Source organism: Perognathus longimembris, chromosome 2 (assembly GCF_023159225.1).
Source record: "Perognathus longimembris pacificus isolate PPM17 chromosome 2, ASM2315922v1, whole genome shotgun sequence".
In the NCBI taxonomy this organism is placed as follows: domain Eukaryota; kingdom Metazoa; phylum Chordata; class Mammalia; order Rodentia; family Heteromyidae; genus Perognathus; species Perognathus longimembris.
The window spans coordinates 151,552,873-151,580,530 of record NC_063162.1 but is presented as its reverse complement, the minus strand read 5'-3'; the positions used below and the strand labels follow the sequence as shown (position 1 = coordinate 151,580,530).

Below are 27,658 nucleotides of genomic sequence, written 5' to 3'. Positions count from 1 at the left end.
ACAGAGAAAACACAAAACATTCTCTAAAGCAATCAGCCTTCTTACTCTCAGGTTAAATTGGCCTTACTTAGCAATTCTAAGAAACACTTTTCTTTCCCTATCCTCCAACCCCCTTCTCTAAGACTTCTGTTGCAACCTAAAAGCCTAACATGCAAATATTATATATTTAAAAATGCAGGGAATGTGGCTTAGTGGTAGAGTGCTTGCCTAGCATGTATGAAGCCCTGGGTTTAATTCCTCCATACCACACAAACAGAAAAGGCCAGAAGTGGCTTTATGACTCAAGTGGTAGAGTGCTAGCTAGCCTTTTGCAAAAGAAACTTAAAGACAGTGTCCAGGCCCTGAGTTCAAGCCCCAGTACTGGCAAAAATGGGGGAAAAAAAGCTCATAAAAAATATAAAAATATTTAGGGCCTGAGAATGTGACTTAGTGGTAGAGTGCTTGCCTAGTATGCATGAAGCCATAGGTTCCATGCCTCAGTACCACTTAAACAGAAAAAGCCACAAGTGGTACTATGGCTCAAGTGATAGAATGCTAGCCTTGAGCAAAAAGAAGACAGGGACAGTGCTCAGGCCCTGAGTTCAAGCCCCAGGACTGGCAAATAAGTAAGCAAGTAAGTAAGTATGTACGTAAGTATAAGTAACTAGGTAAATAAATACATGCATGCATACATACATAAAAGCACTATTGTTTATAATGCAGACAACTAAGGATCCCAGGCAGAAATTCTAGACAGACAGATATAACAGAGTGGTTCTCAGCCAGGGGCAGCTACTGCCCAGGGAAGCATCTGAAGCCAGGATCACTGTTGCAAGTGTCAGGAAGTGAGGCTGCAGTACTCCAGTAGGTGGAAGTCAGGCCACTGCTAGGCATCCTGCATCTGGCATCCCACAGGACACTATATAAGGAACTGTTCAGCACAGAGCACAGAGGCTGGCAAACACTGGTCAGGGATGAAGCACAACTGTACTTTTTAAAAAAACACTCTTCAGGTGCACTAAGACCTGAATGTATGGACACTCCGATATCTCTCAGATTTTTCTAAGGTGTCTCTGTATAACATGGGACATTCTTACCTTGGGGAAAGAACAGTTGGAGTTGAATGAAATAAATACATTTTTCTCAACATTGGAATTCTCAGAGCATTTACTATGCTAATAGGCACCGAGAGTCACCAGAAGATAACAGAGCACAGTAGTCCCCAAATTTATTTCTCTGTGGAACTCTTCCTCTTCCTTTTTTCTTAAGTAAGGACTAGTACTAGGCAGCAAACACAGGAAAAACATCCATCTCATTTATCCCCTAAAACTTCAACCAATTCGTTTGTATAAAATGGCAGACACAAAGCTACCTAAAGCAGTAATTTTTCTGAAAGTTCAGGATCTCTCAGAAACAAGAGTACACCGTGATTAAACAGGGCTCAAATTAATATAGTGACCTCCAAAGGTATTTAATTTTTCAAAAGATTCTCCAGAATCTAGGGTTGTTGTTTGTTTTCTAATCAGAAGTGAAAGAAACTAAAAAGAAAGCCAGACATATACATCTACCTTGCCACCCAGAAGACAAAACACTACACTTTACTCAGAAAAGGCGTACCAGTAACATTTATGTAAGTGATGGACTTACATATTCTATACCTATAACAGTCACTTTATGTAAGTCATGTACTATGTTCTCTACAGTGCTCTAGTTCAGCCTGAATGGTATATAGGTGTAAACGTGCATGTACTCTCATGGATGGAAGAACAGCACAGCCTTACAACAAAAAGTGTTTCTAATTATATTTCTTTCACAGCTGGACAGGTAAGATTCTTTAGAAATCACAAAAATAACATTTCTTTTTTACCTGAACTGCAATGTAGAGTCCTGGTACATTAAATGATTCAAACATTATTTCTGCAAGATATTCTCTATTTTCTGGTGTATTCAATGGAGGTTCTGTCTGTAAGAAAACATTCATTCTATTTAGAGTATGCCCCCAAAGTTTACGAAATTACATTAGAATTATACAAAAACTAACCTAAAGATATGGTAGCTAGGATATTGTAACAACTCCCTAGTTTTACAGACAGACTAAACCTAGGATGATTTTTAAAATCATCCAGTTTTGTACTCAGGAGGCTGAGATCTGAGGATCACAGTTCAAAGCCCACCTGGTTAAGAAGGCATGTGAGACTCTTATTTCCAATTAATCACCAAGAAGTTGGAAGTAGAGCTGTGGCTCAAGTAGTAGAGAGCTAGCCTTGAACACAAAAGTTCGAAGACAATACCCAAGCCCTGGGCTTAAGCCCCAGGACTGTCCACCAGCCCCCCCCCCCCGCAAAGGGAGGGAGGGAGGGAGGGAGGGAGGGAGGGAGGGAGGAAGGAAGGAAGAAAGAAAAAAGTCTTGAATTACTGAGTTAACACATACATGCAGAAAAATAGAAACATGAGGTAAAATAAACCAGCAGAATGAAGACAAACCAATCTACTATAGAACTCTATAAAATTACTCCCTATAAGAAGAGGGGGGAACTGTCCTAGGGCTTGAATTCAGGACCTAGAGCTCTTCTGCTCAAGGCTAGTGCTCTACCACTTAAGCCACAGCACCACTTTTGGCATTTTGCTGGTTAATTGGAGAAATGAATCTCACAGTCTTTCCTGCCCAAGCTGGCTTTGAATTGCCATTCTTATATCTCAGCCTTCTGAGAAGCTAGGACTACAGGCATGAACCACTGGCTCTTAACTACTGCATTATACACATGCAATTTATTTTAACTTACAAGAACATTTCATGGAAGGAAACATGTAATGTTTAACAGAACAATTAGAGTGCATCACATAAACAAGAAATGTTTCTAGTCATTTCTCAATAATATTGGTTTGAACAAGTGAGGGTCTACAACTAAACTTACTTTTATTTTACAATAGCATTAAACTCTGGAGGGGAAAAGTAATATCTTAAGTTTCATCTGCTATAGGACGTGGTAATGATCTTAGTATCTAGCTACTCCTCAAGAGTACAGTGGCTGTACTCAAAGTGGTAGAGTGCTATCCTTGAGCTGAAGATCTCAGGGGCAGTGCCCAGGCCCAGAGTTCAAGCCCTCCAACTGACAAAAAAAAAAAAAAAAAAGAAAGAAAGAAAGAGAGAAAATCATTCTGGGGCTGGGAATGTGGCTTTAATGGTAAACTGCTAGCCTAGCATGCATGAAGCCCTGGGTTCGATTCCTCAGTACCACATTAACAGAAAAGAGTGGAAGTGGCGCTATGGCTCAAGTGGTAGAGTGCTAGCTTTGAGCAAAAAGAAGCCATAAACAGTGCTCAGACCCGAGTTCAAGCTCCAGGACTGGCAAAAAAAAAAAAAGAGTATTACAGTACACAGTTGGTTTCCTAGGCAAAAGCATGCCTTCTTCTGTGGTGCTTACTGTTGGAATCTTTACCCTTCCTCCTGTCCCAGAGTCCCAGCCAGGGTCACAACACTCCCCCTCCCAGGGAGAGATCTTGATTAAACTACATCACTTAGGGTTATTCCATTCCTCTCTACTGACCAGGTCAGGCACAGGCAGATGGGGTAAATCTGCTGGGTGGTTTCTAAATTCTTAAAAGGAAAACTTTCTCTTAGATCAGACTGAACAGAAATACCTGGAGAGGTAACACAGAAACTTAGCAGTCATTCTGAGGTGGGGAGCCAACAGGAGAAGTCATGCTGAAGGAGATTCCATCTCTGAGTTGCTAAAACAAGCAGCCCCAGAACTGCCAGGGCCTTCCTTCATGCTCTGCAGGACAATGGGCCCCTTTTGTTTCTGGATGGTTTTACTGAGATTTCTGTTATTTGCAAAAAAGCAGTCTGATTCATATGAATGTCTTCAGAAGGAATTTTAAATTCCTTAGGTTGAAAAGTTAAATGCTAAGCTGAGTTAGAAATCTCAGCAAGAAAAGTTTACAGGAATATATGCCTCTTAGTTCCAGTTACTCACCATTAAAAAATAATGGTCCTCAGGTTCAGCACGAAGATATTTAAAAACCACTTGTTCCATGAACCTTTCCATAAGATCCCAGTCCTCAATGATGCCGTGCCGTATAGGCCACTGGAGCAAGAAAAAACAAAACATGTCCAACTTCAGAACAGTAAGAGCGTCTGCTTCATAGTACAGGCACAGAGAACCACAGAAAGGCGTCCTCCTGAAGTTAGTAACTCATGCAAGGAAAAACGAGGGGCACTTTAACAGAGAGACTAACTTACATGCTGTTTATATCTGCTCCTCCCTCCAATCTAATTACAAAGAATCACTTCAATAGTGAGAAGCAGAGGCATCTACACCATCTATCATTCAAATGAATCTGGTATTTTCTTTCCTTTTTACTTGGATGAAGTATTTATTCAAGTGTTTCTTCTTAATTACTCAAACTGCAATTTCCCATGTCTAATATGTTCAATAGTTAACATGCAATTCTCCAGAGGAGATTTAGCTTTCATGGGTGACAATGTTGCTTGAGTCAACCTGCATTCCCATGCTTTAATTCATGTGGTTCCACACTCAGAAATACACCTATTCAGGAACAACCTACTGTTGTTCTGTCCACCTACTGTTCACCTACCTGCCTCCATCCAAGCCTAAGAGCAGAATCGCACTCCACAACTCTGGAAGACAATTCCTAATTCATCCTCTGCTCTGTTTTTGGCTCTGCTCTTAAAAAACTTTCAGAAGTTTACCTTTGTAGCATAGGTAGGTTTATCGATGGCTTCATCCCCTATGAAAAAGTCAAGGTCATCAACTCCCCTCAACACTCTCCTTTGGGCCTGGTCAACTACCTTTGCAGACTCTCTGATGGCAATACCTTGAAAATAAAATAAAATAAAAAGCACAAAGATTTCCATCACTCTCCACACAAATCTGAAAGCTCAAGAATGGATAATACAATTGTACAGTCCCTAGCATCTATGTACATACTAGGAAATTTTCAATGTTTTCCTTTGAGGGTATGCACAAGAAAAGTTGTCAATGAGCCCAAAGAGTAATACTGAGGCAAGTTATTGTTTTCCAGTATTCTTTCCAGTGTGACACAAAGAAACTTAGCTGGTCTGTCTTGGATATTAACACAGAAACAATGTTATTAAATTTCTCAATTTCACCTGGAATAGCCCAAGATAATGAATGAGATACCCATGGATTATACATGAGCAATTTATAAATTTTAAATACAATGTAGAAAGGGACAAATTTCTACACAACACGGAAGAGGAAAGCAAACTGAAATAGTATCTATATGTACTTGGGACATTTTAATAAAACTCTACATCAGATAGTTGTTTAGTATCCAGCTTATGATTATTTCTAGTATTTAAGCTTATGTATTTTTTAGCCTTGGGAGAAAAAAAGAGATGTAACATACAATTAAAAGATAAAACTCAAAGGCTGTTAGCTAATATCTATGGCAAAAATAAACGGACAAGCAATTGCATCATTCAGCACCTTCAAACATCAGGCTTTATACATTTTTTTTGTTTATGTGCCAGTCCTGGGGCATGAGCTCAGAGCCTGAGCACTGTTCCTAAGCTTTTTTGGTCAAGGCTAGTGCTCTACCACTTGAGTCACAGCTCCACTTCCAACATCTGGTGATTAGTTGGAGATAAGTCTCACCAACTTTTCTGCCTAGGCTCACTTCAAACTACAATCCTCAGATCTCAGGCTCCTGGGTAGCTAGGATTACAGGCAAAGATCTTAAATATTTGGAAGTACATTCAGTAATAATCATTTAAACCACTCCAAAACTGAGCATCTAATGAGCTATGAAAGGCTTTGAAAAGATTCGATTTGCCGTTTACACCCTAAGCTCTGGCCCCCTTTGACTCTAGAAAACTCATTGGGAGGGCTAAGAGCAAACACTGCCCCCCCCAAACACATACACACCCTACTCCCACCCTGTAAAAGGCTTTCCCTGCCAACCTGGGGGTGGGGGCATGTTTCTGTGCACCCACAAATCTTTCAGAAAACTCCACTGTGGCATTTTTCAGAGAATCACAGTCATTAAAAGCAGCCCACCACCAAGACTGTCACATATTCTCAGTCTTACAGCAGTTCTCTAGAACCTGGCATGGATGTCAATCAGTAAAATAAGTAACTATTCACATTTATCAGGCACTTGGCTAAGTGTTCTTGTGCACACTTTGTCCTCTCAATATCCTCAAGGTAGGTGCTTTATCTCCACTTTACAGGGGGAGGCTTAATGATCAAGGCCATGCAAATCTGAGACCTGCCAGAGCCAGGGCAGGCTGCACGAGGCTAGGGATTAGAGAAATAGTTGTCAAATGAATATTCCACTCCACGGAAAATGTTCAAACTATACCTAAATAATTCTAACATAAACCTAATTCTATAACTATGCTAACAGAATCTCACTATGAAAGTTAGCATATTTCCAGTGAAACCACAGCACTCTAGCACCAAATAAATATATAAAAATTTCCCAGAACTGAACACAAAAATTCTTGTGTGTGGATTTAAGGGGAGGGTAAATGATATTTCTGACCTGAACTGCTTCAAATGTTCTAGCCAACTTTTATTTTCCACATGGTATCTCCACAAAGTGGACAGCACAGACAGGGCAGTTCCACAAACCTGCTCTGACCATGGGCTCAGCCTGGACTAGCTAGCTGGCCCAAGGGAAGTTCTAACTGAGCCTCCTCGTTCTTCACATACACATAGCGCTGAGGAGAGAACTCTGTGCAGAGTAGTACTCAACAAACAGTATCATCTACACTACATAGGAGACCAAAAGTGCTACTAGCTAAATACCTAATCTGAACACCAGCACAAAACCAATCTGCAGAGAAACTGGGTCACATAGTAAACATGTGTTTATCCAATAACTCCACTTCTAGAAATCCACACTGAAAAAAGTCATTAGAAAGTAAGTGATATGGATACACAGATACTCTGTAGAAATAACTGTAACAGCAAAACAATGAATTAACAAATTAATATCCAGAATAAAGGCCTCAAATAATTAAACACCTAAAGAACAAACAATTCTAGTAATAAATGGGCAAATGAACTGAACTGGCAGTTCTCAAAGGAAGTACCAATGGCCAATAAATACATGAAGACATGTTCTCACATCTCAGAAAGGTGACCATGGAGAATAAATCAACACATTCAGGTTGGCAAGGATAGGGAGTAGGGCGGAGGTATGAATGTAAATTAGTGTAGCCACCTATAAATCAGTTTGGAGGAATTTTGTCATATGATCCTGTTAAACCACCCCTAGAATACATAGAGGGAAGACAGTCAGCATACAAGACAGATACTTTCACACGAGGTCTGCAACACAACAGTCAGACTATGCCTAGATGCCCATCTGTTTTTTAATAAAGAAAATGTTGTACATATACACAGTGTAAATTATTCAGCCATAAAGAAAATTGTCAAGTGCAAGAAAAGAGAGCAGAACAGGAGAACACCATGTCATATGAGATAAGCCAAGCTCAAAAAGACAAATATCACAAGTTCTCTCTCATAAACAGAATTGAGCCAAAAACAAAAACAAAAAGGGGGGGGGGGAGGTGTTGGGACTATGGCCTAGTGGTTGAGTGCTTGCCTTGTATGCATGAAGCCCTGGGTTCGATCCCTCAGCACCACATATATAGAAGAAGCTGGAAGTAGCACTGTGGCTCAAGTGGTAGAGTGCTAGCCTTGAGCAAAAAGAAGCCAGGGACAGTGCTCAGGCCCTGAGTCCAAGCCCCAGGACTGGCAAAAACAACAACAACAAAAAAAAAGGAGGGAGGAAGATGGTATAATGTGTAGACCACAGGGACTTGGGGGAGGGGGGTGGGAACAATCATAGGAGAAAGGCAAAAGGAGGTAATAGCAGTGGCTAGTATGATTATTCTATTATCTTAAAAAAAAAAAAAAAAAGGAAGGGGGAGCCAGGCATTACTGGCTCACACCTATAATCCAAGGTATTCAGGAGGCTGATATCTGAGGCTAGCCTGAGCAGAAAAGTCCATGAGACTCTTATCTCAATTAACCACCAAAAAGCCTGACACAGCTCAAGTGGTAGAGTAAAAGAACAGTGTGAAGCCCTTAGTTCAAACCCATACCTGAAAAAGAGGGGGGAGGTAGAAAGAGTAACGAGAGTGAATACAGATATATAGAAATATCACTACGAGCTAGGCACCAGTAGCTCACACCTATAACCCTAAGGAGGCTGAGATCTGAGGATCAAGGTTCAAAGCCAGCACAGGCAAAAAAGTCCCAGAGAGACACTCATCTCTAATTATCCATTCAAAAACCAGTAGTGGCGCAATGGCTCAAAGTGGTAGAGCACTAGCCTTGAGGAAAAAGAGCTCAGGGCCAGAACACAGGCCCTGAGTTCAAACCCCACAAACCAAAACAAAAACAAGAAAAACAGACAGAAAGAAAAAGAGAAAGAGAGAAAGACAGATAGACAGACAAAGAAATATCACCATGAAACCTCTTTGTATAATTAATATATGCAAAAGAGAGAAGTGACAGATTTTTTAATCATCAAGAAAGTATTTTACAGCTGGGTGCCAGTGGCTCACGCCTGTAATCCTAGCTACTCAAGAGGCTGAGATCTGAGAATCATAATTCAAAACCAGCTCAGGCAGGAAAGTCCATGAGACTCTTATCTTCAATAAACCACTCAAAAAAAGCTGGACGTGTCGCTGTGGCTCAAGTGGTAGAGCACTAGGTTTGCGAAAAAGCAGCTCTGGGACAGTGCTCAGGCCTAGAGTTCAAGCCCCAGACAAGGCAAAAAAAAACAAATCCAAGTATTTTAAAAGGATCAGTCATAAAATCCTTCAAGAGAACAATTATAAATATACAGAACTATGTACACATCATACCCATGTCAATTTCCTATATTTAAAACTATACCATAAATCAGGTGCTGGTGGTTCACGCCTATAACCATAGCTACTCAACAGGCTAAGATCTGAAGATTACAGTTCAAAGCCAGCCAAACAGTAAAGTCTGTGAGACGCTTCTCTCCAAGTAACCACCAAAAAAAGCCAAAAGAGGAGCTGTGGCTCAAGTGGTAGAGCCTTGAGCACAAAAGCTCAGAGACAATGCCCAGGTCCAGAGTTCAAGCCCCAGGGCTAAATTCAAGTCCCAGGATTCACAGATCCACACAAACTATACTACAATTGTATAAAATGTAACTCTGGGGATAATCTGAGAAAAGATAAACAGGGCCTTTCTAATTATTTTTGCTACTTCCTATGGAACCTATAATTATTTAAAATAATTTAAAGAAAAAGTTTATAGTAATTTAACAATCTAAACAGTAATTTTAACAATTCAGAACAAGGTGCCAGTGACTTACATCTATAGCTACACAAGAAACTGAGATCTAAAGAATGGAGGTTCAAAGCCAGCCAGGTAAGCAAAGCTGAGGTACTCTCATCTCCAATTATTAACCAGCAAAAGGTGGAGGTATGGCTCCCATGATAGAGCTGAAATCCCAGTTCCAACACTAAAAAATATTAACATATCGCTAGGCAAAAGTGTAATCCTAGCTACTTGGGAGGCTGACCTCATTGAGGATCGACATTCAAAGTCAGCCTGGGCAGAAAAGTCCCCATGAGACTTTTATCTCCCATTAACCATTCAAAAACCAGAAGTGGAGTTGTGGCTCAAAGTGGTAGAGCACCACTAGCCTTGAGCAAAAGAGCTCAGGGACAGCACCCAAGCCCTGAGTTCAAGCCCAACAACCGACAAAAATCAACAAACAAAATATACAGTATATTTCACACAAAAAAAAGTTAGATACCTAACACTTTAAGTAATTATTTCTAGTTATACAAACTGGAACAAACTGTTCCAAAAAAATATAAAAGGCTAACAAACCCATTTTGTGATACCAGGATACCAGTATAATATACACAAATCAGACAAAAAATGGTGTAAGAAATTAAAACTATTATAGACTTTTGAATACTAATGCAAAAACATTAAATACTGCTAAGCCACATAAGTGTCTCAACAAAACAGACAAAACCAAAACGAGTGCTGGCCTAGCATGCAGGAAGCCCTGGGTTCGATTCCTCAGCACCACATAAACAGAAAAGGCCAGAGGTGGTGCTGTGGCTCAGGTGGCAGAGTGCTAGCCTTGAGCAAAAAGAAGCCAGGGACAGTGCTCAGGCCCTGAGTTCAAGCCCCAGAACTGGCCAAAAAAAAAAAGAATGGATTTAGAGCTACTGTAATCCCAGGCCCAGGCCCCTGAGAAAGGCTCTCAGAAAGTCTTGCCCTAGCCCTCAAGGAGCATCCACACACCTCACAAAAGGTTCTCTCTTCTCTCTTCCTGTCCCTCCGCCCTCCCTCCCCTCCCCTCCCCTCCTCTCTTTCTGTTTTGCCTCCTGTGGTGCTGGGGTTAGAGCAAAGTGCCTGGCACATACCAAGCAAGCACTCTGCCACTGGGCTTCCACTCCAGTTCTGCTTTTCTCTATCGATGCCATTTCAACATGTATGTCCTGGAATCTGTTCCGAAAACTGAAAATAAATACAGGGCTCTACTCCCAGCACCAAGCCAAGCAGTGCGCCATTTACTTGTCCACAGTAACCAAGACCTTCCATCTGTTCTAAGGGCAAACATATCCACCGTTCTCATTACTGCCCAAACATCTTCAAACCCACCTTTTATAAACATGTCAGCCAACAATATAAGTTACCCCTTACCCCAACTTCCTTGACATTTTTCTGCTAGCTCTAGTCTGAGAGCTCACCTGATAGTGGATGAAATCCTGCTAATCATTCTCCAATCCCCTTATTAATAATAACAGGTTAAAGGGCACAGCCAACTGAGTGCCGCTGACAGATGTAAATAGCAGCATATTAAAGCAAAAAGATACAAGGTCAACTTTGGGGTTGTTTTTTTTTCACTGACGTAGTTAAGGTTAAATACAATCTAATCTTCTGCTCTGGAAAGTCAAAAAGTCCAACTTGTCAACAACTCAACATGAAATGATCATCATCAACACTAACAAAATTCACACAAGAATAATTGATCCTACAGAATATCAGCTGTAACAGACTTAACTACATCCAAAATTCAAATGCAGAAGCCCTAATTCCCAACATGAGTTTTCATGGAGACAAAAGGTAATTTAAGGTTAAGCAGATTTACATGGGTGGAGTCCTAAAACCCACAGGAATAGTGGTGTTGTAAGAAGACATGGCAATTCTTCCATAGATACACATACACAGAGGACCACTGCAAAAAAACTGGCCCTTTGAAAGGCTAGAAAAAAGGCCTCACCAGAAATCAACACCTTAACAGCACCTTGGACTTCGGACTCTGAGCCTCCAGGATGGTGATAACGTTCTGTTGTACTAGTCACCTAGTCTTTGGCATCCAGATGACCTAATTACCAATTTAAAATAAGGATATAGCAAACCAACAACATCTATTTGCCAGAGGTAACTCATATGTGTGGCATCTGTTCAAATTTTGAAAAGAAAAAAGAAATAAAAACATAAGCCAGGCGCTGGTGGGTCACACCTGTAATCCTAGCTACTCAGGAGGCTGAGATCTGAAGAACTTGGTTCAAAGCCAGCCTACCCAGGAAAGTCCATGAAACTCTTATCACCAATTAACTACCAAAAATCTGGAAGTGGGCTGGGGGTATGGCCTAGTGGCAAGAGTGCTCGTCTCGTATACATGAGGCCCTGGGTTCAATTCCCCAGCACCACATATACGAAAACGGCCAGAAGTGGCACTGTGCCTCAAGTGGCAGAGTGCTAGCCTTGAGCAAAAAGAAGCCAGGGACGGTGCTCAGGCCCTGAGTCCAAGCCCCAGGGCTGGCAGAAAAAACAAAAAAAATCTGGAAGTGTAGCTGTGGCTCAAGTGATGAGCTAACCTTGAACTGACCGACACCACCACCACCACCACCACCACCACCACCACCCCGCAAAAATCAAAACAGTGCCAGTTATTCAGTAAGAAAAGGAACTGGACAGGTGACATAATCTCAAGGAGTCTGGGCAAACTTTCCAATTCCAATTACTTGATATTCACATTAACCCAAAAAAAGCTTTAGCCTCCCCTTGAATAAATACTCATCAAGCCCCTTTCCCCACCTCATCGCCTTCCCTCTGAGTTGGGTAGTGGTCATAGATTCCTAGTGTCTCTAGATAATCCCTTACAGCACCTAGGGTCTCAGCTTGTCTCAGAGGAACAATGTCTAGGGAATCAATTTTCCTTCATGCTTGGTAGATATACCTTTCTCCCTGGTAAACTGCCTCTAACTTGTAACTTGGGATTTAGATCTTTCCAGAAAACTCAACCTACAAACACAGACTTGACCTTGAGGAAACTCCTGTGGGAAACAAAGATTGGGTAAGCAGAGTTCATGCAAAAATGTGAGGCTATCACTCCTACTAACTAAAACTTAAAAACAATATGATTTTTTAAAGTTTTTAAAGTGGTTAGCAGTCCTCTTACTTCCACCCAAAAAAAAGTGATTAATGCAGATAATATTCACTCATGAAGTTACTAGGCCCACCGAATTGTACTCACTTAAAATTACAGTTTTCTTATTATAGAGCCAGATATCCATTTTCTAGACAGTCTCCTACCGCATTTCCTAATGAAACGCCAGTGATGGTAGCAAAGGGCTGTGTGAGAAAGGAATCGAGAGGCTGAAACACTGTGGGGTTTTAGGTTACAGCAATGCCTGCAGCAACACTCAGGAATTAAATGCAAAATAACTCTTCCCAGCAGCTAGAACAATCTTCTACAAGACAGTAAGTTAACACACCTCGAGAAACAGAACTAGAATGAATGCTTGGGAATGCTCGTGGTGAGAATGCTAGGAATGCAAGCCTTTAAAACCCCAGGGTAGAGCTTTACTTACATGATGGGATAATGAACTGTGGCTCAGTGTTGCCTGCGTAGCCAAGCTTGGTATACCTAAAAGCACAAAGTCATCAACACATTTAGACGATAATGCTCTCATCCACATTCCAGTAGTGTCTTTCATCATAAGCACTCCACGTCCTAAAACATCAAGCCTCAGATTGCAACCTGAGCTGTGAAAAAAGGGAATTGTGAGTGCTGAGAATCAAATACTAACTTCAAATAAAGCGGTTATAAAACCTAAAGCATTATGCTTCTACTACATCAGAAACACATGACATTTGTGTGTCCCTAATGATTTTTAAAGTGATTCCATGCTTTTTAGTCCTTGAAAAAACTTAAGAAAAAGTGGATAGTATCTGACTTTGCAGATGAGAAAGTTGAGGCACTGAGAAGTTAATTAAGCTGCCCAAGACCAGCTAGTGAATTGCATAAAAAGAACCCAAATCTAAATATTGCAGGCTAATTCTGGCATTGGCTCTGTAGAAAGTAGACTTATTTCCCAACTTCCTGAACTTTTGGGGGAGTGGGTTAGAAAAGGATTATGTAATTTTCTCTAAATGTCATGGCATATGTCTAGAACAGCTACTGCCATCTCTTGGGACTCGTCTGACAGAAGTATCTCTTTATCATCTCATTTCAGAAGAAGCCCATTTTCTGTCAAGATACCCTGTATGATAGATTCCAAAAAGTCTTTACTAAAATAAATGCCAAAATACTACTAAGTGTTCCAAAAGCATTTGCTAATCTCCTAAATATAAAAAAGGGGGTGAAAACCATCAGACCATCTGCTGGAAAAGCTGAGACGCTTCAGGACATTGAGGAGACTTATCAGCTCTTCCTTTTTTTTTTTTTTAACCAAGATTAATTAATAGTGAAGTCTGCACAGCCAGGCCCCCATATTGCACTAATGCTCATCATAAATAAAATACTCAGAGCCTTGTGAAAGGAACTAGGAATTTATTTTTCACAAGTTATTCCAATATGCTTGAAACTAAATCTTTGGATTTGATATTTCTAATTATAACAAATTGATTTTTATTATTTTAAATGTATTTTACCATATGCTACTTCTAGTTTTTTTAACACACAGTGAGACGTGGGGAAGACAAAACAAGCAAGGTAGCTGCCCTTATATCACACTGCACTGCTCAGCCTCCACAGCACCCGAGTTCACGTGCCAGGGGGAAAATGAGGCCAGGACCTGAGACCTCAGCCCTAGAGGTTGAGAACCAACTAAAGCCCTCTCATGTCCACAGGCTACAGAGCTGGGAAGACAACCTGCAAGTCTCCTGCTCCAAGAGTCAGAGCCACAGAAGGAAAAGGTTCCAGGTCGACTCGGAGCCCAGAGGCTTTCCAGAGTGGAAGTCACATGGACTGAACCACAAAAACCCAGTCAGCAGGAGGTGGCATGCACCTACAAACCAGGACTTGGAAAGCTGAAGCACAAGGATGGCACGTTCAAGGCCAGTTGGAGTTAAACAGAAAATTCTTGTTTCAAAAAAAAAAAAAAAAAAAAGACAGGTGCCAGTGGCTCATGACTGTAATCCTGAAAGACTGAGGAGACCAGATGTGAGCATTGCAGTTCAAAGCCAGCTCAGGCAGTCCATGAGATTTACTTCCAGTTAACCACCAAAAGGCTGAAAGTGGAGGTGTGGCCCAAGTGGTAGAGCACTAGGCTTGAAGAAAGCTCAGGGGACAGAGTTCAAGCCCCAGAACTGGGGGGAGGGGGGGGTGTGAAACAAAGAGAGAGAAACAAAGAGACAAAAAAAAAAAAAACACAATGGAAGTATTTCTTACATCTTTATACAGGGTACCATTCCTCCATCTATAGGGAAGTTCATCAGAGACACATGTGAGATCCTATCTCAAACTCAAATTTCAACTAGAACAGCACTACTCCCTCCTAAGATTGTCACACAAAACTGGGCTTAGATCTTAATGATAGTTTTTAAATAATAATCCTCACACTGTGTACTGTATAATGGCAATCAATTTTTCAAATGTTCACCTTGGGTTGTATAAACTATAGTCTCTTTATACAATATAGAGCTCAGGCTGTCCAAATGCACTTATCTAAATTTAGTCTTTTTCACCTATTTGATCTGCCCCTAAGTTGTGTTGTTTTATGTTTCTGGTAAATGTAAGATTGTGAAAGGCTACCTTGTGGGACTAGAGCCCTGTGGCAACAATGACTGGTTGCAGATGCAACTGGTGTGCTTGAAAGTATAAATGATTTTGGAGAAAACCCGGCTTGTATGATTGTTTACACAGAATTAGAAGTGTGTGATCTTCTGCAGTAACCAGTCAAAAGACAGGAGTCCCTGTATTACCTATCATAGTGATGCCCAGTATCCTAGGTGTGTTATTCAAACTGTTAACCTTACTTCATGATTGATGGCCCTGGGCCAATGTGAACTGTTTAACAGAGGTTGGGGGAAGACACCTTGGCTTAACTATGTCAGTTAACCCATCCCTTGTCCCATTGTGTTATTGAAGATGACATGACGCTCCGTGGGCATCATCCATCATCCCTGAATCTGCTGGTGGGAACTGGCTCTGCCCCTCTGTGGACTCTCAATATTATAAAATGTACTGTAACTTCCAGATTAAAATGGCATTTCAGATGGCATTTTAACTGTTTAAATGGAGCAAATATGACCTATCAGCATTCTTTCCTAAAGTTCCATTAGAACCAAAGTAAAAGGAGCTTTTTAAAGCTGTATTAAGTCACGGGAGAAGAGACAATAGTAACTGATGGTTGGAGTGCTTTCTAACTCCCTCGTCTTACCCTATCACTTTGGTAATCAATCATGAACAGGAGGTGAGCCTGACTCCTTCACAAGGAGGAGGGACAGACATGGGTTGGAATAAAAACCCAGCAGACCACCTGATCAGTATGCCTGCCTACAACTCTGGAGAGAATGGCTACACACTCTTCTTCACAGAAATTGCCTTGACATCATCTCCTTTAACTCTGTGTTTCTATTCATTAAGTGACACTAGAGGGTTGTTTCCAACCCTAATCTGCATTTGTTAGATGTTTTTATGACCATCTTTTTACTTTCTGATTTTCACTTATATTAACTGTAAGGTTAAAGTAGGTAGCTGATAAAGGAGACTGCCCACACAGTATTCAGGCAGGAGAGAAAAGCTTATTCCTGAACTGGTGGCCTATGGCCAAGGTGATACATGGCCCAAGAGAAGGTGCACCCCCTCTCCCCCATGGCCCTGCCTAATCTAGAGCAGGGAGGTGTAACCAGGTGGATTAGGATGCGACCTAAGGGAAGGGGGAAGTAACTGCCTGCAGGTATGCTGGTTACCCAGGTTACTGGGTAGAGATTTAACCAGGTGAGGGGCTTCTGCACGGAGCCATCCTGGGGTAGACCTTACATTAACCCAACATCAGTTTAGAAAAGGGTATGAATTCAGTTTTTGAGTCAATATTAGATGAGTTCATAGTGTGTTCAACAGACTCTCACTCTTGTTTCAACTTGCATACTCTTCTGTTCTCTTTGTTTTGTTTTACTCAATTATTTTGCTTGTCTGTGGTGCTGACAACCAGTGCCTCGTGTATATTAATAAGCAAGTAATCTGCCCCTAAGGTACCTGAACAATCTATTCTATGTATATGTATGTGCATACACTGGTCCTGAGGCTTGAGCTTTTTTAATCAACACTAGTGATCTACCACTTGAGCCACAGACTTTTGGGTGGTTAATTGGAATTAAGAGTCTCATGGACTTTCCCACTGGGGCTGGCTTCAATCCTCAGATGTCAGCCTCCTACGTAGCTAGGATTATAGGTGTGAGACACCAGCACCCAGCCTGAATTGATTTTTTGTTTGTTTTCTGCACTCCTGGGGCTTGACATCAGTGCCTGGGGACTGTTCCTGAGCTTCTATTGCTCAAGGCTAGCACTCTTCCATTTGAGCCACAGCACTATTTCCAGCTTTTTCTGTTTATGTGGTACTAAGCAATTGAACCCAGGACTTCGTGCATGCTAGGCTAGCTCTCTACCACTAAGCCATGCTCCCAGCCCTGAAATTATCTATTTTTATCCCATTGTTTTTTCTTCTTTCCAGCTGATAAGTTTCAAAGGCTGCAGTCAATGTTCACTATAATGAAAGCTTCAATTTCCACAGTGAAAGGTATTCCTTGACTATATATGATGCAAGATGAACTATCTCACTGCCCTACTCATCAGCCTAATCCTGGCCTAATTCATTGATGACATTTTCAGCAGTTTTTTGCTATGTATGTATGGTTATCTTTCTATTTTCAAGGCTGTCAATATTTATTCCACTTTTACAGGATACATACATACACACACACACACACACACACACACACATCCTGTGTGTGCGTGTACATATATGTTGTGGATTTGTTTTTGCTGGTCCTGGGGCTTGAACTCTGGGCCTGCAAGCTACCCCTGAGCTCCTTTTTGCTCAAGGCTGGCACTCTACCACATGAGCCACAGTACCACTTCCAGCTTTTTCTGTAATTGGAGATCAGGGTCTCATAGACTTTCCTGCCCAGGATGGCTTTAAACCTCAAACCTCAATCCTCAGATCTCAACCTCCTGAGTGTAAGGTCCACCCTGGGAGGGCTCCATGCAGATGCCCCCCCACCTGTTTAAGTCCTCACCCAGTACCTGAGTTACCTAGGTAACTGGCACACCTGGAGGCAGTTACCTCCTCCTCTGAGATCACATCTAATCCACCTGGCCACACCTCCCACCTTTTTCTATATAACCCAGCTCAACAGGAGTCTCCCCTCTCTTTCCTTTTCTTCCTTACTCTCTCTTGCTTTTTCCCTTCTTCCTTCCCCTTTGTCTCCCCACACCTCCATCTTGTGTGGGCTGGCAATCTGCCTTCCCCCCAATAAAGTCCTTTCTGCCTGAACCATGTGGCTGGTTTCCTTTCTGGCAAATTTTTTTTTTTTTTTTTTTGGCCAGTCCTGGGCCACAGCGCCACTGTTTTCTGTATATGTGGTGCTGGGGAATTGAACTCAGGGCCTCATGTATACGAGGCAAGCACTCTTGCCACTAGGCCATATCCCCAGCCCCTGGCAAACCTTATATCTGGTGCCGACTTGGGAGGGAACAGAGTCAGGAGTCGCTGGATCCCCTCCTCCCTCTTCTCTTTTGAGGGTTAATTCACCTCCTTGGCCGCCCTTCCTCAGACCAAACTGCCGAAAACTAGAGGAACCTCACCTCAGTCTTCTCACCTTTACAATTGCTTGCTACGCATCCACCACACCATCTCCTCTCTACATCTGGTAAGTGACTCCCGTCTACGGGTCCTCTGTTTGTCTGACCACACCAGAGGGACCCCTTATGCCTTTTTGGCCAGCCTGTTCTCATTTCAGGGATGCCTGAATCAAGAGCTTGACTCTACATCCTTGCAGACCTGTGTCCTTGTGGACCCTATCTGTGTCCTATGGATGCCAATATCCTCACCAGACTACTCCACAAAACTCAAACACCTCATAGGCCAGAAAATCAGTCTTAGGGCCTGGAAATATGACCTAGTGGTAGAGTGCTTGCCTCGTATGCATGAAGCCCTGGCTGGGTTCAATTCCTCAGCACCACATATATAGATAGAAAAAGCCAGAAATGGCACAGTGGCTCAAGAGGTAGAGTGCTAGCCTTAAGCAAAAGGAAGCCAGGGACAGTGCTCAGGCCCTGAGTTCAAGCCCCAGGACTGGCAAAAAAAAAGAAAAGAAAATCATTCTTAATGGCCCAACCTTTGGCTTGTGTCCTCGAGAGTGCGATGCAAGCTGGGTTCCAGGGACCCCTCTCTAGGTTTCCTCTCAAAGGTTAGCCATTCTGGGTTTGATCTACTCCACAAGCCTACGGAAAAAGCGGGCAGTTTTAGATAAATAACTCTTGACAAGTATTTGTGGTCAATTCCTAGTAAGTTACAGCCCCTGCCTCATGAGACTTCCAGGCTTCACTCAAGGACTGGCGTCTACCACCAAGGGACAGCTGCTGCTCGCCTTCTCCCAGAGGGGCCACATTTTTTACCCCTAATGTCAATGCCCACTTGCCTGCAGGAAGTAGACAGTCAGCGTCCTTTTTCATAATTATTAAAAGGCCGAAATGTAAGGTCCACCCCTGGCACCATGCAGATGCCCCTGTGTAAGTCTGAGCCCAGTACCTGTGTTACCTAGGTAACTGGCACACCTGGAGGCAGTTACCACCTCCTGCGGTCACATCCAATCCACCTGGCCAGATCTCCCACTTTTTCCTACATAATCCTGGTCAAGGCAGTCCCTGCTCTTTCCTTTTCTCCCTCTTGCTTTTTTCTCTTCCCTTCTGTCTCCCCACGCCTTCATCTTGTTTGGGCAGGCAGTTTGCTTTCCCCCCAATAAATTCCTTTCTGCTTGATCCATGTGGTGGGTTTCCTTTCCCAGCGAACCTTACACTGAGTAGGATTACAGGCATGAGCCTCCAGTGCCTAGGTGATTCATCCTTCAAGTGACTGGGTTATATATGCAAGTAAGTTTCTAGTGAGGTTTATAAATGCTAGAATTCTTGAGCTTTTGCATATTTGAAATGTCAACATGTTTTGTCTTGGTTATTTTTGGTGGTAACAGGGTTTGAACTCAGGGTCTCAATCTTGTTAAATAGGCATTCTACCACTAAGCCACATAATTCAGGCCTTTTATGTACTGCTTGTTTTGAGATAAGGTCTCTTTGCCTGGGCTGGTACCTGAACCTCAATCCTCTTACTCTAGGATTCCTACCACACTGTTACTGGTTGAGGTCTTATGTTATACTCTGCTGACATTTCAGTATAATCATATTGTCTGCCCATACATACACACCCAACCTCTCTAAATTTTCTACTGTTGTAGGGAGCAGAGCTGACTCCATCTTGATTAGGGAAACATGGTAGCAATCATTAAAATGAAGTTGAATATTAGGTCAACCTGACCACAACATTCTGCTTAACTCTACCCCCTGCGTCAATCTCCTACATCTGTGCCATACTTGCTTAACTTGTTTTTGCTTGCTCTACCCCGTGTCAACCGACTACATCTGTGCTATGCTTTTACCTTTATAAACCCCAGCTCGAGGACTGTTAGGAGGTCACAGTTTCAGCTACCGAATCTGTGCTGTGTCCCTGGCCAGTCAGTTGGCTTCTTACTTCCTCAATACATCTTTGCTTGAGACTGTCTCTGCATGGTGGACTCTGAAGGGATGTGGGTTTGAGTACCACTTGGGGTATCTCCCCAGACCCTGTAATAAATACTTTTCTCAATTGCCCTCAGCAAGTTATAGTGCAAAAAGAAAAAAAAGTCTATGACTAGTTTATTCTTTCCAACACAGGTGAGCTTTCCTTCTGCTTAAATGTGTGGATTCCTTATCGTTCCAATTTAGTCAATTCCCCAGAATGTTTCCACTTTTTTTTTTTTTTTCTGCCAGTCCTGGGCCTTGGACTCAGGGCCTGAGCACCGTCCCTGGCTTCTTCCCACTCAAGGCTAGCACTCTGCCACCTGAGCCACAGCGCCCCTTCTGGCCGTTTTCCATATATGTGGTGCTGGGGAATCGAACCGAGAGCTTCATGTGAAGGAGGCAAGTGCTCTTGCCACTAGGCCATATCCCCAGCCCAATGTTTCCACTTTAATAAACTGTCTACTGAACTTACTATGCTGGTACAGTTCACAATGAGCCCTTATATCTATATGACACTGTATTGCAGGAATTTTTTAACTTTTGAGGCAGGGTCAATTCGCAGCTTAAACTACCTGAAAGTCACTATGTAGTCTGGCCTTGAATTTATTAATCCTCTTGTGTGAGCCTCCCAGTGCTGGGATTAATGTAATCCCAGGTTGTAATGCCTGGCTCTCCTGGAAATCTTTTTTTATGGGTGTCTCATCTTTCTTACTCTATTCCCTTCAAAACCCCAGCTCTGACTACATTCTATCTCTGTGGCTCTCACAGCTTCTGTCTTCTGTCTAAGCAATGTTCTCTCTAGTCTTTCCTGATGTGGTTTATGTAATCTCCCAAGCCTGTCCTCATGTAATTGTAAATCTAGGAACAATGGTACTACTTCTCCAGATTACAATACAATTTCCATTCTGAAAAAAAAATTTTTTTTTTTTGGCCAGTCCTAGGCTGTGAACTCAGGGCCTGAGCACTGTCCCTGGCTTCTTTTTTGCTCAAGGCTAGCACTCTGCCACTTGAGACACAGCGCCACTTCTGGCCATTTTCTGCATATGTGGTGCTGAGGAATCGAACCCAGGGCCTCATGTATATGAGGCAAGCACTCTTGCCACTAGGCCATATCCCCAGCCCCTCTGAAATTATTTTTATCTCCTTCCTTATGGACATCACCCCACTTTGAAAGTTCTTTTTTTTGGTCATGGGGCTTGAATTCCCTGAGCTCTTCAGCTCAAGGCTAGTGCTCCTTTACCACTTTTAACCACAGCGCCACTTTGAGTTTTCTGATGGTTAACTGGAGATAAGAGTCTCATGGACTTTCCTGCCTGGGCTGGCTTTGAACCGTGATCCTCAGATCTCAGCCTCCTGAGTAGTTGGGATTACAGTGAGCCACCAGCGCCAGCCTCAAAACTTTTTATCTTTTCATTTACTTCGCTCTTCCATTTTACAGAGCCCATACCGTCAACATTTGGGGGGGAGGGTGTAGTTCTGGGTCTTAAACTCAGGGCCTGGGCACTATTCCTGAGCCTCTCTGTCCTGGAGCCACAGCACCACTTGTAGCTTCTTCTGTTTATGTGGTGCTGAGGAATGGAACCCAGGGCTTCATGCATGCTAGGCAAGCGCTCTACCACTAAGCTACATCCCCAGCCCCATCAACATTTTTTAAGAGCCAAGATACTTCTGTCTAAAACTTTAGTCCCAAATCATGAGGTGCCCTTTATGCCAAAGCGTATTTTTCATCTGCATTTGCTTGTTGTGACCCTAATTGTTTATGCATAAGACCCATGTTGGATCCTTTCTGCTTAATACTCACCTTTATTGGGGCACAGTTCTCCCTGCTACTGGCTCAATATCAAAACTACTCTCTTGCCAGGCACCCATGGCTCATACCTGTAATCCTAGCTACTTGGGAGGCTGAGATCTGAGGATCGCAGTTTGAAACCAGCCCATGCAGAAAATTCTGTGAGACTCTTCTCTCCAATTAAACACCAAAAGCTCTGGAAATGGAGCTGAAACTCAAGTGGCAGAGTGCTAGCCTTGAGAAAAGAAACTCAGAGAAAGTGCCCAGGTCCCAAGTTCAAGTCCCAGGACTAGCACCAAAAAACAACAACAAAAAAAAAAAACCTCTCTTCCCCACTTAGAGAAACTGTGTATCCTGCATCTGTGAGACTCTTTGGGGTGTTTAGAGGATGAAAGAAAAATTCATTGAAATAATGGGCAGTGCCAAAAATGTGGGCATACTTTACTTTCCAGTAATCTATAAAATCCTTTTTCCTGAAGCCACATCCAATACCAAAGTTCACTGTGATAAAGCAAAGAATCTAGGGGAAATAGCTCCTCTCACATATTATCAATGTGCACTCAGATAAAAGCTGGTTATCCTCCCAGGATACCAAGTCAAAGACAAAGACAGTATTAGGACGTCACCCCTCTTTCCACCAGCATGCTCAGCTACTTGGCAGCACGGAAATGAATTATGGCTACATTATGCCTTAGGGCATTTCCCAGCTAGCCAGCAAGTTCTGTAGGTGGTGGCTTCAGAGACTTGTCAGTGATGCTGACACCTGTTGCCAGGCAGAGATGGGCAGAAATAATCACATTACAGTATCCTCCACACAAATGGGTCCACATTTTACTGTAAACTTCATTTTAAAAAAAATACATGAATTTCAGCTGCTTTCTTTATTTGCACATTGGTTTGCACATTTTGGGACATTCCAGGAGAAGGTGTTATGAGAACGTGTATTTATATCACCATATGTCCAAAAAAGTACTCCAAAACATTTTAGTATGGAGATATATGATATATGGTTTTAAAAGTCAGTGCTTCTGGGCACTGATGGCTCATGCCTGCAATCCCAGTTACTAAGAATGACAGTTCAAAGCCAGCAAGGGGGGCGGCAAAAAAGTCCATGAGACTCATCTCCAATTATTAAAACACCAAAAGTGGAACTGTGGCTCAAGTGGTAGAGCGCTAGCCTTGAGCTTTTAAGTTCAGATATAGGACCCAGGCCCTGAGTTCATACCCCAGGCCTGACAACAAAAATCAATGCTACTAACAATTTTGAGAACTATTCATAAATGAAGCTTTTAAGATGGTTATATGGCAAAGAGTAATAATGAATGGCTCTCTGTCCTCTTAGCAATACAGGTTCAATTCAACTCAAAAAGAAAGTACAGGGGCTGGGAATGTGGCTTAGCTGGTAGAGTGCTTACCTAGTATGCATGAAGCCCGGAGTTAGACTCCTCAGCACCACATAAACAGAAAATGCCAGAAGTGGCACTGTGGCTCAAGTGGCAGAGTGCTAGCCTTGAGCAAAAAGAAGCCAGGGACAGTGCTCAGGCCCTGAGTCCAAGCCCAGGACTGGCAAAAAAAAAAAAAAAAAGTAGCACCAGTGACTCATGCCAGTAAGCCTCAGCTGCTCAGGAAGCTGAGATCTGAGGATCATGGTTAGAAGCCAGCATGGGCAAGAAAGTCCATGGGACTCTTCTATCCAATTAACTACGGAAAAGCCGGAAGTGGAGCTATGGCTCGTAGTGATAGAGCACAAGCCTTGAGTGAAAAAGCTCAGACAGTGCCTAGGCCCTGCGTTCAAGCCCCATGACCAACAAAAAAAATCTCACTTTGAGGAAAGAGGAGAGGGAAGGGAAAGGGATTTATTTACGCTCACTAGTTGATACATTTGCATTTGCTGATATGACCAATATATCTGGCTTTGGTTTTGCTTTATTTACACACACACATATATAAATTTTACATAGTCAAGAAAAAGATGGTAGAGCTGAGGGTATAGCTCAGTTGTACAGTCTGTACTTAGCAATGCACAGGCCCTGGGTTCAACCCACAGCACTTCCATAAAAAATTAAAAAATGAAACAAGATACTATAATAGTAAAATGAATATTAAGAGAATGAGAGTAGAGCTCAATGGTAGAGAGCTTGCATAACAGGCATGAAGCCCTTGGTTCAAGATCTCACATTGAAAAAAAAAAAATACCCAATGTAAATTAAGTCATCCAGTCACGGTGATGCACACACACAGTGCCAGCACTTAGGAGACAGAGGCAGGAGATAAGAGGCCAGCCTAAATTATACAACAAGATCTATTATAGGGGGCTGAGGAGGTGGCTTAGTGGTAGAGTGCTTGCCTAGCATCCTGGGTTCCATTCCTCAGTACCACACAAACAGAAAAAGCCAGAAGTGGCACTGTGGCTCAAGTGGTAGAGTGCTAGCCTAGAGCAAAAGAAGGTCAAGCCCCAAGATTGGCAAAAACAAAAAAATCTTGTAAAGAGAGGAGAAAAGGCGGGAAGAAGGAATCTACCTGAGGAAGCATCATAATACTCCCAAGAGACACAAAACAGACTTAAGTTAATAGAAACATACATCATGAACTCACAAGAGTCAACATCAAGATGATCCTCATTAACTTACAAAAGTGCCATCAGGTAGTTTTCTCTTGGAGCTGGAAAGAATGAACACAAATAAGAAAGCCCCAGAAAAAGAATAGGAGGGGCAGGAAGGCTGCACAATTAGACCTTGAATCATTCTGCACTGCCCCAGTAATTAAGGTTACTGTATCAACAGACCAAGAGGCAGAGGCAACACAAGACAAAATCCAGAAATAAACACAACTGCGCGCGCACACACACAGGCAGCACCTTCAGTCACATCCATCACCAAGTTGTTTTTTTTCCATAAATGATACAGAGATAAACAGGATAGCCAAAAGGAAAATAGAGCTGATATAAGTGGGCCCATTCTTCATAAGATATCCCACGATAAAGTCCCAACAAGATTAAGAGATACGAAAAAACTATTAGTCGGGTGCTGATTGCTCATATCTGTAATTCTAGTTACTCAGGAGGCTGAGATCTGAGGATCGTGGTTCAAAGCTAGGCTGAGCAAGAAAGTTTATGAGGCTCTTCAATTAACCACCAGAAACCAGAAGTGGTACAAGTCCAAATGGTACAGTATTAGCCTTATGGGAAAAGAGCTCGGGGACAGCAACTAGGCTGAGTTCAAGCCCCATGACCACCACCAACAACAAAGAAAAAGAAAGTACTTAAAAAAAATATAACCCAGGAATGAAGAGAGAAAGCTTTTCCTGAGCATGAGGCAAAGTCAAGAAATGAGATGAACAAAAATCTGTTGAGAATCAAAGTTCAAAGCCAGCCCAGGCAGAAAAGTTTATGAGGCTCGGAGGGAGGGAGGGAAGGGAAGGGAAAAATAAAGAAGTAGAGCTGTGGTTCAAGGGGTAGAGTACTAGCCTTGAGCAAAACAAGCAAGGACAGCACCTGGGCCCTGAGTTCAAGCCCTAGGAATGGTACCACACATCCCACCCACCCCCAAAAAAGAAAAGTCAGACACAGCGGGCACTGGTGGCTTACACATATAATCCCAGATACTCAGGAGGCTGAGATCTGAGGATGGCAGTTCAAAATCAGCCCTGGCAGTTAAGTCCATGAGACTCTTATCTCCAATTAACTACCAGAAAACCAGAAGTGGAGCTGTGGCTCAAAGTGGTAGAGCACTATCCTTGAGCAAAAGAGCTCAGGGACAGTGCCAAGCACTGAGTTCAGCCCTATGACCAGCCCTCCCCTCCCCCACCAAAAAGATATAGCATGATAAAAATAACAAATTAGGAATATGTTTTTATAACCTAAATAAAACATTAATATCCCTATGTATAGAAGTCAACAGAAGACTACTATCTGCTTCCGAGTGGCCTCTGACTGGCATCTTGGAGCTTACACTCCCCAATTCCTAAATGATGAGCTCACTGTACTTGTGCACAATGTGGCTTATAAAAAATAGTTGAAGTTATATTTTAAGAAACCAGCCTTTCTAGAACTTCAGTCTTCTCCATCTTTACCTCCTGGATAGCTGTGAGCCACTGGGACCTAGCAACTTTGAACTTTGTATGGGTTAAAAGTATGTTTTCTTGTCCCTTGGCAGATCACACAAGAAATATTTAATGCAGTTGTCTCTAAGGTTTTGTAACCATCTGAGTTAAATGTCATAGCATTCATGTGTTATGTGATCACCAAATTGTTTACCAGCCCACCTACTTCTTTCCTAGTAGTGTTTTGCTCTTTTCACTACATAATGAGTCATATAAAGTTGTCACCAATGTTTTTATCTGATATTAAACATTTTTACCTTAAATAAAAATTAAAAAAAAGAAACCAGCCTTTCTCTGTGACCTGGAATTTTGCTTCTTGCTATAAAGGGGATACCTGTAAAAACATTTCCCAAGTGAACTTTGGGCACTGGGTCTCTAACAAGCATCTCCAGTAACCTACACTGCACATATAGTGTCACAACTTCACACAGTATGGTTATACCAAGAGTTTCCTCCAGACTCTACACAAACAGAAAGACAGAGTGTGTGTATGTGCATGCGTGCGCGCGCGCGCGCGCACACGCACACACACACTACAATCCCTCCAAGGCTGTTTTTCCTTTGTCACTATTGCTGAGTCCTAACAAGTCACTGAACTTGGGTTTATGTGACACTCATTCATTCAAACTGGGATTCATTCAAATCCCAGTACATGGAAGGCTTCTAAAAGCAGGAAACCAAACACCCAAAGAAACATAAGTTACAGAAATGAAGACCAGAAAAAAAGTGGAATGGCTCTTAACCATATGAGAAGATGTACAGCTTCCCACATAAGAAGAAATTAAAATTACAAGAGCCACCAGGCACCAGTCATTCACACATGCAATCCTAGCTACTCGGGAGGCTGAGATCTGAGGATCACGAGTCAAAACCAGCCAAGGAGGCACTTTTATCTCTAATTAACCACCAAAAGCCAGAAGTGGAGCTGTGGCTCAAGTGGTAGAGTGCTAGACTTGAGCAACAGAAACTCAAGGACAGCACCCAGGCCCTGAGTTCAAGCCCCAAAACCAGGACCAAAAAAAAAAGGAAAATTGAGATACCATTTATCTTCCATATTTTTCATGGCAATATACCCTTATGACAAGTATGTAAAACATAAGCACCCCCTTGTAGATTACTGGTGAAAACCCACACTATGAGTTTGACTGTGTAGCAAATTACATATGCATTTACCATTTGACCCACAAATTTATTCTGGAGATATTCAAGCAAGAAATACAAAGAAAAATTGGAGGTGTATTTCAGTGGTAGAATGCTTGCCTAGAATATACAAAAAATTAGGTTTGATCCCCAGCACTGCAAATAAAAAGTAGTAAATAAATTAAATGTCATTGACAGTAACAAAATGCTAAAATATAATAGCTCTTAAGAAAATAGGAGACAGCCTAAATGAGATTCAGCTGGGTCAATTTCAGTCAGGCTAATTTAAGCATCAAAATAATGGGAAAACACAAATAACCCACGGAAACTAATGAAAAGGCCATAACATAACTTTTTGAATTAACAATCCATATATGCTACAGATAAATGGAAGCCAAATATAATGGAGTCTTATAATATATAATGTATGGGAGCCTCATAATAAAATGTTAATTCCTAAGTAGTGACATAGCCAGGCACTGGTGACCCATGCCTGTAATCCTAGCTACTCAGGAGACTGAGATCTGAGGACTGCAGTTCAAAGCCAGCATGGGCAGGAAAGTCCATGAGACTCATCTCCAATTA

At 42.2% G+C, this 27,658-nt stretch overlaps 1 protein-coding gene and 1 long non-coding RNA gene across 6 annotated transcripts in view; one reads left to right on the top strand and one right to left on the bottom strand.

The window, feature by feature from the left end:
- The window catches only part of Actr3b (actin related protein 3B), a 59,125-nt gene that overhangs the window by 26,674 nt on the left and 4,793 nt on the right, over positions 1-27,658 (bottom strand). For 3 of the 5 annotated variants that reach the window (XM_048340514.1, XM_048340515.1, XM_048340517.1), the window contains exons 2-5: positions 12,857-12,912; positions 4,694-4,818; positions 3,957-4,067; positions 1,847-1,942 (exon numbers count right to left, since the gene is read on the bottom strand). In XM_048340514.1, coding sequence (XP_048196471.1) covers positions 1,847-1,942; positions 3,957-4,067; positions 4,694-4,818; positions 12,857-12,912 — 388 coding nt within the window. Of the gene's footprint in view, positions 1-1,846; positions 1,943-3,956; positions 4,175-4,693; positions 4,819-10,726; positions 10,922-12,856; positions 12,913-27,658 lie in introns of those variants that run through there. The other 2 variants (XM_048340516.1, XM_048340518.1) reach the window with 2 other exon arrangements.
- Positions 5-27,145, top strand: LOC125347344. The gene is made up of 2 exons (XR_007210148.1): positions 5-191; positions 26,871-27,145. It is a non-coding gene; the product is annotated as an uncharacterized LOC125347344 (long non-coding RNA).